The following is a 13,127-nucleotide window of genomic DNA, read 5'->3' as shown; positions in this document are numbered from 1 at the left end:
CAGGTATCTCTTTTGTATCTTCCCTGTGGTTATACCTCATAATTACAGGGCATCTAATGATTTTCATTTGTATCTCAGAAAGATCTTTATTCAAAGATTTCTTTGACGCTTCTGTTGTGGAGGGAACAATGAAATATACATTTGACTGATTTATTGAAGCACGCTGAATGAATTGTTTATTTGTTGTGGTTGTCCTTAGACATCCGCTTTGTGCTCAGAATGGAAGAGACAGATTTTTTTTGTTACTCTGCTCTGGTTTTCAGCGAATCTCTTTGATGCCGCTGCCAATTCTGCGGCTCTTTCCAGACGCGTTCATCCGTTTTGACTCCCAATGCAATTTGATGAAGTGCTCCACCACTGCCTTGCTTAAACAAAGTCTTCTCCTTTTCTCTTCACTTTATACTGATGAGCATAGCTGGATCATGGTGGGTATTTTCATGTAGGGGTGCACTGAGCAGTGGTTTGTGGGTATTGTAGGCTGAAACAGTCAGTCTCAGTATACTGTATTAGTCTTGTATGAGTAATCTGACTGCAAGGCTTTGAAATATGAGCCTCTGCACGACGGGCAAATTGTCACCAGCTGCCATTTTCAACTGCCGTGCCTAGTTTGTGTGCCTTCCCTCTATCTGCAGAGAGGGAGAGAGAGAGGGCCAAGGGGTCAAAAAGAAAGAAGACCTTTCGAGCAGAATCTCAGAATAGAAAAGTGTGTTGAAGCTCACCTGGAATGCGATTTGGCTCAGCTGTGGCCTAGAGAATGCTGTCCATGGTGCTGAACTGTTTCATTGACACCTAGAACCTTCTGTGAGTCACTAAGCCATTATGAGTCACAGTCAGTTGCCCGTATGTTACAGCTGTCAAGATCAAAGCTTTATTTTATTTTAATTTGCAGTAGCTGATGTCTCTGATTCAGATGTATATGAAATAAGGCTAGATAGGCTTTATGAGAACTGTTTTCTGCATTTTCTGCAGATATTGACAGCAGACATACCATGTACCTTGCTCCTGCCGAATGGTTGAAGCTAAGCAGGTGTGGTACTTAGATGGGACACCTCCAGGGAAAACTAAGTTTCTGCTGGAAGTGGTGTTGGTGGGCCTAAAGGGGGCAATCTTTCCTCTGGTCAAATAAATCCCGGTGCCCCAGATGGGGACACTGTGCTGTAGGAGACACCGTCATTTAGGATGAGACATTAAACCAAGGTCCTGACTCACTGTGGTCATTAAAGTAAATGGTAAATGGACTGCATTTATATAGCGCTTTTATCCAAAGCGCTTTACAATTAATGCCTCTCATTCGCCAGAGCAGTTAGGGGTTAGGTGTCTTGCTCAAGGACACTTCGACACGCCCAGGGCGGGGTTTGAACCGGCAACCCTCCGACTGCCAGACAATCGGTCTTACCTCCTGAGCTATGTCGCCCCCATGACACTCATCGCAAAGAGTAGGGGGGTTCCTGGTGCCCTGGCCACAGTCTCAGTCTGGCTCTCTCCACCTGTTACCTAATTATCTCCTGATTTAATTGGCTAAAAAAAGTCTTTCCATTTCTCTCCACCTCAGCTGATGTGTGGTGAGTGTTCTGGCGCAAAATGGCTGCCATGTATCAGGTCGGTGCTGCACATTGGTGGTGGCTGAGGCGAGTTTCCCCTTCATCACTGTAAAGCACTTTCAGTCACCAGCTGGAGAAAAAAGCTCTATGTAAATGCACTTGAAAAATAATACCAATGATTTTGTTCAGACATAAACACAGTGATGTTTATATTTATTTAGCTTTCTGCTTTGGTTTAGAAAAAAAGATTTCTTGTTCTTACATCTCTCATGAAAAAGAGGATAATCCACAACCTCTGACAATATAGTACTTACAAATTGCACACTTTGCTCTTGTACACATTATTATATGCTTTGCTTCAGTGTTTTCGGTTTTGTTTTAACACAATTTAATACATACCACTCTGCAACAGAGAATAATGCACTGCATATTTAGTATAACCGTTTCCCATACTGCATCAGGCACAGGGTTGGCTTATATTAAGATAATTAACATATATCTACATCACACCCCCACTGCATCCCACCACCCCCTCCTTCCTCCCTCCTCCCTCTCTTCCTATCTTCTTGGGGCTTCATGTCATATCCTTAAGAGCATGTGACCCTGTCCTCTCTGCTCTGGGCTTGTTTTCAGTCATGAACAGAGTGGAGCTGAGGAGAGAGAGAGAGATGAAAAGAGAGACAGAGAGAGATGGAGGGAGATAGAGAGAGGTGTAGAGATTAAAGTCAGTGTAGATGTAGAGATTAAAGTCCGTGTCCTGACCCTCTGTCTGTGTGGGCCAGTGGTGGGTGGGGCCAAAACACTGAAATCTCTGTCCTTTCAAAGTCATTCCTACCTGGTAACTGGTGCCATAACAGCACAGACTGTCATCTAGAGACGTGAGCAAAATGCACGCCTCACTCTTTGACTGAGAAGCTGACAGGCCGTCTCTCGCTCGTTCCCTTGTTGCGGTTAAAAGGGAGGACTCTGTTCCCTGTGGTGAACAAAGACAAGAGGATGGAGGAGCCGGGCGTGTGATTTGCTTTATGTGAATATGTGCAGGTACAGCTTGCCTGTGAAAAGCGTTTTAAATTACGTCCCAAGTACTGTTTAACTCCCATATGCTTGTGGGGAAAGATGAGAGCGTTTCTGAGAGGAAGCTTTTGACACCTGGGAACTCTGCAGCAGAACACGTTTCCTTTTGTCTTGAGCTTTTTGTTGAACACAGAAGAAAGGAGGAGGATTTTTTATTCTGTTTCTCTGTGGCTTTTCGTGGGTGGAGATCGTGCTTGAATGCAGGGCACGCACCGAGGGGCATCCTGAATCCACTAGACATTCTGTGACTGTGATTGAAGCAATCCATCAATCTTTTTTAGGAAATATGAAATGAGATGGGGGACATGCTGTGGGTTGTTTGTGCTTTATTATGAACATCAGACCATTCTGCAACGCATTTGGATGCAAGGGACACTTTATAGGTATTGAACGTGGGATCTGCTAAAGGATGACTTGGGGATCTGGTGTTGATAGAATGCCAGGATGGGAACATGGCGGTCTTGTATTCTACCTGCGTTTGGAAATGACCTACTTATGGAACAACTTCCATCTGGTGGATTCATTAAACAGCTGTCAGTGTTTGACAAGCTGGCAGCTTCTGGGTCAATGTTCCTGGGCATGAATTTGGAAAAAGCGTCACTAAGCTCAACTTAAACAGAGCAGCTTAAAAGGCAATCACCAAGGATTTATACATTTACCACATAAGGTCTTTTGGCCTGATATGTTCGGTAAGTACGACAAAATACTTTCTTTATGAAATACTTATTTTGAATAGGCTACTTGATACGTTTTATAAGAAAACGTTTGTTCAAAAATCTTGTGTTGGTGTGTCAAAATACTTCAGATAAACATTCTGACAAGATCACTAGTTGCTTTCTGGTGATCTGCATCTGCTTAATGGCTGAGATGCTGCAGAGGTGGATGTGTGAAAAATCAGCTGTGCTCAGCTCTTTATACGTGATAGCACAGGAAGTTTGTCAGCAGATCTTTTACGTGACTGCGTAATCCACCGATGGGCCCAGCTCATAGGGTAACACAATGCATTGTGGGAACAAACCAAATCTCCAGCACTTTCACATTGCATGAAAACTCCCTGCTCTCAGTACAGCTTTACAGTAAAATAAAATTGGTGAAATTGTGGTGAGGGATTTCTGGCTAAGTTAACTTCCTGGCTTTGACGTTAACAAAATAATTACCAGGTCTTTCCTGGCTAAGAGAGAGGGAGGGAGAGTGGGAGAAAAATCAGGAAGGCTGGGGTTAGTTAATGAAGCAAACAAGAGCTAACAAAAGAGAGAAAGAGAGAGATGAAAGAATGGAAGAAAGTGAGAACAGGAGTTATTGAACGAGAGAGAGAGCGAGAGAAACTATTTGAAAGCCTCCCACCAGCTGTAGCAGAGGTTAGGGTGTCTCTGGAGTCACCAGGCTGCTGGTTATTAAGTCTGATCCTCTGCGTCATGTGACCGAGCGGGGGCGGAGAGGGAGGGAGGCAGGCAGGCAGGCAGGCGGGCTGGGTGGGGGTGGGGGTGGGGTTGGTGGGGGTGTTGTGGAAATGTGAAGGCTGGAGAGGAGGTGGGAATCATCCGCATCGCTGGGAATTGTCCCACTCGAAGTGCGGCAGGCAGGCAGCAGCAGCAGCGCAGTCTCTCAGCCTCTGCAAGCACAGTCGGCTCGTCTCAGCCAGCGCAGCCCTCCTACGCCCCGGCAGCCGGGCCCTCCGCACGGCCCTCGTACCCCAGCGCCTCTCCGTCAGGAGATGAGGTCCAGCTGCACTCAGGACAAGCTCATCCCCCCCCAGGGACGCGGCGTGAGTAGGGGTCTCGCCAGGTAGTGTGGGGGGGGGGGGGGGGGGGGGGGGGGGCGGGGGGGAGGGGGGGGGGGGTGGTGAAAAAGGGGGTTGAATGCCAGGGTTGAGGGTACCCATGGAAACTTCCTGACACACATGACCTGTGACTGGGGGCTAAAGATTGTGTTACTTCTCTTGAAGCTGGTGTTAGAGGAGGGGCTGACTGAATGAAGTGGTTTGTTGTTCTTGATGTGCTTGTAACCTGGCTGGGTTGTGAACTCACACAGTTGACTCCTCTACTTAATACAGTTTTTTTTTTTTTTTTCCTGGGCTCTGTGAAGTATTGTGAAATTTGCTGACATTTGTGAAAAGCTGTTGGACTGTTTTATTGCATTAGTTATTTCAAGGTTTTCAGAGCATCCGAGTGAATTAAACACTACATCTTTCTGTGAGTTCTCCTGAACTCTTCATTGGCAGTACTGCCACTGATAATCACTGATCTGTGGAGCTTTGCTTCTGGCTGTCGTCAAATGAAAACCTTTATTTTCATAATCTATTGACCGGCCCTGTCGGGGGTGTATTGCTTTGTGCTTCACGGCTCAAGTAGAAATCGCTCTGACGGGAGTTTGCGAGGGGAGTATCGATTGCGTCAGAGAGCCACGTGACCACGCGCTTCGATTCGGCGGGCTTTAACTCGGCCAGATAGGAGCACGTCCGCGCCAGATGAGAATCGCGATGTGTCTAAAAATCCCGCTCCTGTTCCAACGCCAGTCCCATTAGCCAGGCAAACAGGTGATTATCCTTGGGTAATGTGGAGAGCTGCTGAGCATGTTCTCTGAGTGCTTGAAAGCTGTTCCTGTTCTCACTCACTGCCCTGGATCAACTGCTTTGCTCTTTTTTTTTTGTCAGTCAGGGTTATTAACAGGAGGCTGTTTTATTCTGGGGTCCTGAGGATGCGTCTCTCTGTCTCTGTATCAGGGGACCACCGAGCACAGGCACCGCACTCAGTCTCTGTTTAATTAGCTGGCGTGGGGGAGGGGGGGGGGTGGAAATGGAACCAGCGATCGCTCTATTTATAGCGCCCTTCGCCCCGGCCCGCGAGCGCTCCGGGACGGATCCTCGGGCCCGCGACGTGGGGGAGGGAGCGCGAGATGGAGAGTCACGCTGCCTCGCTCGCCATGAAATATTCAGGTAAAAAAGACAGGAAGGAGAAAAAAGAAAAAAAGACGGCCGCTTCGTGCCGAACCGATCTCTCCGCCCGATTGGAGGCAGGCAGCCAGCGAGCTCCCGGTGCTGCTGGGAACACGCTCTCCTCCTCCTCCTCCTCCTCCTCCTCCTCACATGACCTGGGTAGAGAGACGAAGACGAAGATGATGATGATGATGTGTTCGAGAGTTTTTCAAAATGTCTTTATGATTTGAGCAGCGAATGTAAAAATAACCTGTCCTACTTAAGAACCCCCTTTTCTTGGGTTGCAGTGTGACTTTTGTCATGAGATGCTAATGCATGTCTGGAAAGGTGGAATAAGAGAGAGAGAGAGAGAATAAGAGAGAGGGTGAGCGAGAGAGAGAGACAGAGAGAAAGAGAGAGAGGACGGCTTTTTGCTCAAGGCCCCCAGGCTTGAGAGTGACTGTTTGCAGAACACATGCCTGCATTATGCATAAGGAACAATGCGGGCTCCAGCCTGCTCTACAGCAGGGGAAATCTAATGTGCCCACTGCCTTAACCCAGTTTAGATTTTCCTGCCAGTTTAACGCTGATATACGTTGATTCCAAGACCACAACACTCTTCATTTAACGGTACGGGGATGTTAAATATATGCTGATGCTAACATTTCTCCTGTGCAGTGCAAGTGTTTGGAAGTGTTGACGGGTTTAATTTTGATTTGAAATGGTTTTAAAGATTCTGTTGAGACAAGCCAGTCTTCATGTAAGCTAACTGTGGGCAGGTTTTTGCTTCGCCATTGGTGACTGGTTTAAAAGACACATTTAGTGAATGTGTGCCTCTCATGGAGTGCCCAGGCCTGTTTGTTTCTGTCCTCACCCCCTGGAGCCCCATAGTCCCAGTGCAGACTCTCTTCAATCACCCAATGTAGCCCAGTCGCCCTTTATAACATACGGTGAAGCAGGAACAGTCAGCTGTGCCAGTGCTAACATGAGTCACTGGATTGTTTTGGGACTGCGGGTTCATGTGTTGATTGGGTGAGAGTCACAGGTCAGCTGGGCCTGCTGTCTGGATTAGGACTGCATTGTAAGGGGAAAACCTTCTCTGTGTCTGTCAGCACATGTATCCCAGGCTATTTAGAAGACATATGCTTGGAGTCTGTTCATTCAACCTTATCCTTCAATACTTTGATTTGCCATCATGCCTGATGGATTATATAACCCAGGGTTGAAGGTGTCCTGCGATTGATGAACCACGGAGACCCGGTTCTCAGGTTCTGTGGGAGCTCCCTAACCTGCCCCCGCTCCTCGCTCACAGAGGTTCTCCTGTGGTTACAGCACCCCGGTGTGGAGGCCTTCAGCCCCAGCGAGGAGGTGACGGACACCGAGGACAATGAGGAGGAGGACCTGGGGGTGATGGACGACCAGCGTAGCGTCATCCTGCACCTGCTGTCACAGCTCAAACTGGGCATGGACCTCACCAGGGTGGGTGCGCGCATGTGCGTTTGCATGTGCGTGTGTGTGTGTGTGTGTGTCTGTATGTGTGTGTGTGTGTGTGTGTGTGTGTGTGTCTGTGTGTGTGTGTGTGTCTGTGTGTGTGTGTGTTTGTGTGTGTCTGTGTGTTTAAAGCTCATGGGAGATTAAAGGGCTCTACAAAGCAGCTAATCAAAGTCAAAATCCAATATTACCTGGACAGTGCACACAATACTTAATATCCTGTAGAATACTTTGAGTCCCATTTTAAATTTCTTCTTTATTTAATAAACTAGATTAGGTTTATTTGGTTTTATTGTAGTGATACACATATGTCACAGCTGTCTTGTAAATTCTGATGAACTGACCCATAGAGCATTGATTGCAGCCAAGATTGCAACCAATCAGCTCATGGCGATTAAGTTTCAAAAATCCAATAAAAGAGACCCATCCAGAAAGCACCCTCCCAACTGAATTACAGTAATGGCTGCTTTACTGGAGACATTCCATACAAATGTGTTTCAAACAGAGACGGAGTCATAGCTGGTAAGCTATGGTTCAGGGTCACTAGGTTGCTATTTCCACTCTTAGCCCAACCACCTCAAAAGAGTATTTGTTTTCCAAAAGCAGTAAAGCTAAATCTTTATCCATTATACAGCGTTGACCTAAGGTTGCTTTCCTCTCCTTTGCCACACAGGTGGTGCTGCCCACCTTCATCCTGGAGAAGCGCTCCCTGCTGGAGATGTACGCCAACTTCATGGCGCACCCGGACATGTTCCTGTCCATCACGGCGGCCGGGAGCCCCGAGGAGCGCATCGTGGGCTTCGTGGAGTACTACATGACCGCCTTCCACGAGGGCCGCAAGGGCGCCGTGGCCAAGAAGCCCTACAACCCCATCCTGGGGGAGAGCTTCCGCTGCTCCTGGGAGGTGCCCAGAGACAGGGTCCGGCCCCCGAGGACTAACAGCTCCGCCCCTCCCGCCCGGGACTGCGCCCGCCCGGACGCGGCCGGCTGCTACCGCGTGCGCTTCGTGGCCGAGCAGGTGTCCCACCACCCGCCCGTCTCCGGCTTCTACTGCGAGTGCCCGGAGAGGCGCATGTGCGTCAACGCCCACGTCTGGACCAAGAGCAAGTTCATGGGCATGTCCATCGGAGTGTCCATGGTCGGGGAAGGTAGGAACAAGGAGGAGGAGCGGTGTGAGGGAGCAAAGCGCTGTGGGGTAAAGGGCCTCATATTGTGCTTTTCGAGAACCAAAAGCCACTTAAATTGTACAGACACACAAATAATATATGACACACAGATAAATCACCCAATTACAGATGAACACAATTAGGAAAACACTGAGGCAGTAATATATTTTTAAGTGCACAAAAAACAACTGTAGTAGGTAGGAATGCCGAAGGTTGCAGAAAAAGAGTGTGAGTTGCAGTGAGAGGGAGAAGATTTGAGTCTTGGTTGAAGGATTGAAAACACTGCAGCAGAAGCACATGCAGTAATCCAGTTCACCTGCCTACAAGGAAGACGCCATTTTCCACACTACCGGCTGACAGGTTGCTACAAGACAGGCAGCGCTGTTCAGAGGGGAGGTGCATCTTTCAGTGGGGAAAAGTGATAAACTGATCCCACCTGGTGAGATTCAATGATTTGTATGCAGGCAACCCTGCTGGGACTCCTGGGTGTAGTCAGTGAGATAACGCAGGCTATACCCACTGTTGCTGGGTGTTTTTTTCACTTAAGGCACTATTCTGTGCGTGGATGAGCCCCACGGTCTCTGATGGAATCCGGACCGTGCCAGGGCCGACTGTGGCCAATAGCTCCATAGGGCAACGTGCAACCGACTGTTGGGATGCTCTGCTTATGGGAGGCTTCAGTCGGTTAGGGGACTGTGTTTCATCGCTCACTAGGAACTAGGAACTAAAGCTGCATGTGAAAGGTTGTGGTTACAGATAAGTAGACATTCTAAATTAGGGTGACAATATTTACAGCCACACATCGGGCACCAAATAATAAAAAAGACTCCAGGCCTCAGTCTGCATTTGTACTGAAGACCTTTATTGACTGAGTCACTAATTTGGACGGATTCCTTTGTTTTTCCTGCTTTCCGTGACTTTTTAGCAAATTGAATGGGGACCGTCATCCATACCATAGCACCTTCACCCTATTATTGCCAAATTCTGGGAGAAACAAAGTGCGACAATGTGCATTCTAGGATGTGCTGGGGTCAAAAATCCTGTTCTTGTCAGTTGTTGTAAGGAAATGTTTGATGGCCCCTGTCAACAGAATTGTTGCTAAGCTCCCGTTCCCCCATTATGGTAACGTGTCAGTGACAACATGCTTCATCAAAGACTCAAACCTCACAATGCACAACACGTTGTACCGAAACAAACTTTAAATAAATACAAACGGACCCGTGGTAAAGGCAAAAAAATCATGCTTTCTTTCTGTGATGGACCAAAGTGATTAAATCTGCACCGGTCCATCAGTGCATCTCGCTGCTATTTGTTCCTGCTGCTGCGACATGCCCACTGATTTTTCCTTTAAACTTCACGCACCTGTTGCTACGGTTGTGCAGGTTATTTAGGTTGTTTCGTGCATGAGATCTATTAATTCCATTAATTTATATTTTTTAAAGACTGCTGCTTTTTTCAGTTTTTCAGTGATTTTCATCAACTTTACCGCAACTGACTTGACAAACACCCATCCTTAAATATGTAACCTATATTGTTACTGATGTTATTGTAGGTTATGGGCTATAGGCCTATAGTAGTCAATAAAAACGGATCAGGTTTGTATAATGATGCTGACAATGTTGAAAACTCCACCACTTTGAAGTCACAACACCTGCTGAAATAACTAGACTGCGGAGCAAGGATTTCTGAAATGAACATAATTACCCATAAAATGACGAACTGCTAAAGCTGCCATGTAAAAATAAAGAATGAAGCTAAACACGTTAATTCACCTGAATTTATTCTCAAGCAGAGTTTCCCGTGTACTGTGTAGTACTCGAGCAGTCTTCGTCTTTCGAGCTCTCGAATGCTCGAGTACTCGTGCCCATTCCTGTTATACAGTGGCAGTACTTGTGTGTGCGAGCACAGGACCTGTTATTAATGCAGTAGCGGACTCTTGTTTGTTATCAGTGTGAGGCTGTATTGAACACTGTGTGGCCCCAGGCCTGCCTGAGGAGTGCACCCCTCAGGTCCCGCTGTTCCAGCAGACTGCGTCAGACCCAAAGCCGTGACCGAGGAGACGCTCATTTCCTGCGTTGACTTACTGATTCGTATTGACCGAACGAGTCGATGCTGAATGGAGTCGCGTGCTTCCCAGCTGTACTCGATGCTTAACTTTGCGCCGAGGAGAAGAGGCCGCCCGGGGGAAGGGGGCGTGTGAACGCTGGAGAACGCGCGAGCGCCTCCGCTCTGGGTGACGGCCGGCTCAGTGAAGCGCCGCGGTGCGTGTGACCCGCTCTCTCCGCGGGCGATCTGTGGAATCCCATTGGCTATCGACCCGTGACGCCGGCGGTTTGTCATGAATGGCGTGAAGAGCCGCTGTTTAGCACGGAGAAGAATGGATTTTTTTGTGCAGTCATAGTAACGCCCGAGGACAGTTTTCAACATCATCTGCTCTGCTGATCACACGGTCCCAACCACAGCAGCCTACTTTGCTTTGGATCATTTATTTGGAATAGCTGGGCGAACAAAAAGAGATGCAAATGACATATGGTGGCGCTTGTAGACATTAATGTTAAAGTTAAAATAAAAAGGGCACACACGTGTCTGGAACGTTACTCACAGGTGGACAGATGTGAGCTGGCAGTGGCAGATTCATGTCCTGGAAAAACTGGAATTTTTTGATGCAGTTTTCCAGTTACGTAAAAGTCATGGAAAATGGGAAAATTGCCAAAATGTTCTGGAAAACAATTTGTTCTCCTGGAGAATATTTTTAGTGTATGTCGGTATGCCGCTTCTAAAAAAGTACAGTGGAACAAGTAGCCTACTTCTTGTGATTTCATGAGAAATCGCCCAGCTAAACCTGCCTGAAAAGCAACACTTCACAGGCCTTACAAGTGGAGTGTGAGGAATTATGTACCAACAAGTGATTAAGACAGAAGTGCCTGACAAAATGTCCAGTTATAAACATTCTTTTTAAAAACCCATCTCCAGTCTCATTCTCAACATGAAAAATTCACAGCAACTAGGCTAATGGTCTGTTAGAAAATGTCATTTAAATAGCTACATGGAATAGAAGAGCAGGGTAAACCATTGCATGTGAAATATAGCCAATGCACAAGAGACTTTATGATGTAAATGTCGTCGTATTCAGAGGAAGTGGATCTCTGTGAGAAGCAGTCATACTTCCTGTATGATGCAGGTAAAGACATTCTTTATCAGGGGACATTGTGAAGTGCATCTCCATTCCTTCCTCTGTGAGTTTGCCATCACACAGAAAAAACAAAAGGACAATATACAACAGATTTATCAGTCAAGTTATTTTTTGTGGTCGGCTTCTCCAGTCCCCCCTGTGTGGCAGTAAAAAAAAATGCTGAGCAACCAATAATTATCTCAATTGTCTTAATGAGGCTTGAAGCCCCGAACCACATGGCAGCCATTTTCCTGACCTGTGTTTTTCTTTTTTTTCCGCTCTGATGAGCGTTGTGTGTAATTGGGCTTTTAGAAGGAGTAATGAGCCGACAGCAGTGCCGTTTCCCCCCCACACATCTGTGGGGGATCACATGTATTCCCTGCCAGGCTTCGATGAGTCATGGGTGACTCCCACAGATGTGTCACTGGCTCACTCCCTCATATCTCACACGGAGGGAGCAGGGTTGCATAGGAGACGACGTACAGATGCCAAGAGCAGTGTCTGCACAGCACAGGCGTGATTCAGGAGAAACACTTCATCGACAGATGTGTTTCTGGCTAAATACTCAAAGTATGCACTAATGTTTTTCAGGAGAAATACTTTATATACAAGTGTACTAAAGGAGAAATACTGTACATGAACATAAATGCGTAAAATATGGTTCAGGTGCAGTTGTGAATCTGATCAGTCACACAGTATTTGTTTTTGTATGGCAGGATTTACAAAATTTTTATTACAAAAATTCCAGTTAGGTATCGAAATGTCTTTGGGGGGAAATTCAGAAGCAAGTTAGATTTGAGGAGAATGTGAAATGGTGATGTCATGCATAAACATCATATTTTAAAAGATGCAAAAAGAAAAACAACAAAGAGCTGCTTTTATTTTTCATTTACCAGTCATACATTATTACTTGGAGTTTTGAACCAACTTTATTAGTTGCCGGTTTCAATATGTGTTTAAAAAACCAAAATGACAAAAATTTGAGATTTGTTCTGAAATAGTGTGGAGAAACTGGCAAACTGGAATATGTATCCATTTCTTCATTGAAGGTCATTTATGGAGTGGTCTTGTTGAAGATCTGCAGGAATGTATTTTAAAAGGAATTTTAAGTTTTCCTTTTAGCTCATTGTGTAAGCCATTATTGGCATACAGTAAATGAGCTTTTTAATATATTCCTTAAGCAGCTCAATAGTTTTGGATGTATTTGGGGATTACTAGTGTACTGTTGAGGTAAATCTGTGCCAGGGGAATGCATATAAGCAATCACATTTCAAAAAGAACAGCTGCCAGAATGAGAAATGTGCAGATGCTGAGCTGAATTAAGCGATTGAATTGCTGATCATGGAGTCTCATTCCTGTGATGGACAAAGAATTGGCATGTGATTTGATCGGCAGATGGCAGACAACTGGCTGGCAGTTCAGGCAGCTATGTGGCGTAGTGGTCTGAGCACCTCAAGGTGGACTAGCCTCAGCAAAACCCAGCGGCATTATAGGGCTTGTAAAATATTTATAATTTGTGTTCAGTCTTTGTAGGAAGTGAAACTTTCTCATTTACATTAAATTAAATTATAATGTCAGTACATAAGAAACAAGGTCAAAGCTTTTGAATATAACGATAGGCATTTATGCTTAAAAAACTGCTTAAGCTGTTTACATAAATACGAAGAATATTTAAGTATGACCTTGCTTAATGATCGAAGTCAGGGGTGGCCAACCCTGGTCCTGGGTAGCTGCAGGGTCTGCTGGTTTTTGCTTTCACCTTTAAATAC

The 13,127-nt window shown here is 46.2% G+C and overlaps 1 protein-coding gene across 1 annotated transcript in view; it reads left to right on the top strand.

Annotated features, from left to right (window-relative positions):
- Nucleotides 1-13,127, top strand: part of LOC118234465 (oxysterol-binding protein-related protein 10-like) — a 59,966-nt gene that overhangs the window by 34,116 nt on the left and 12,723 nt on the right. Inside the window, exons 8-9 of the mRNA XM_035431007.1 lie at nucleotides 6,862-7,008; nucleotides 7,694-8,168. Coding sequence (XP_035286898.1) covers nucleotides 6,862-7,008; nucleotides 7,694-8,168 — 622 coding nt within the window. The remainder of the gene's footprint in view (nucleotides 1-6,861; nucleotides 7,009-7,693; nucleotides 8,169-13,127) is intronic.

Source organism: Anguilla anguilla, chromosome 8 (assembly GCF_013347855.1).
Source record: "Anguilla anguilla isolate fAngAng1 chromosome 8, fAngAng1.pri, whole genome shotgun sequence".
Classification (NCBI taxonomy): Eukaryota; Metazoa; Chordata; class Actinopteri; order Anguilliformes; family Anguillidae; genus Anguilla; species Anguilla anguilla.
This window is presented reverse-complemented; position numbering and strand designations above follow the sequence as displayed.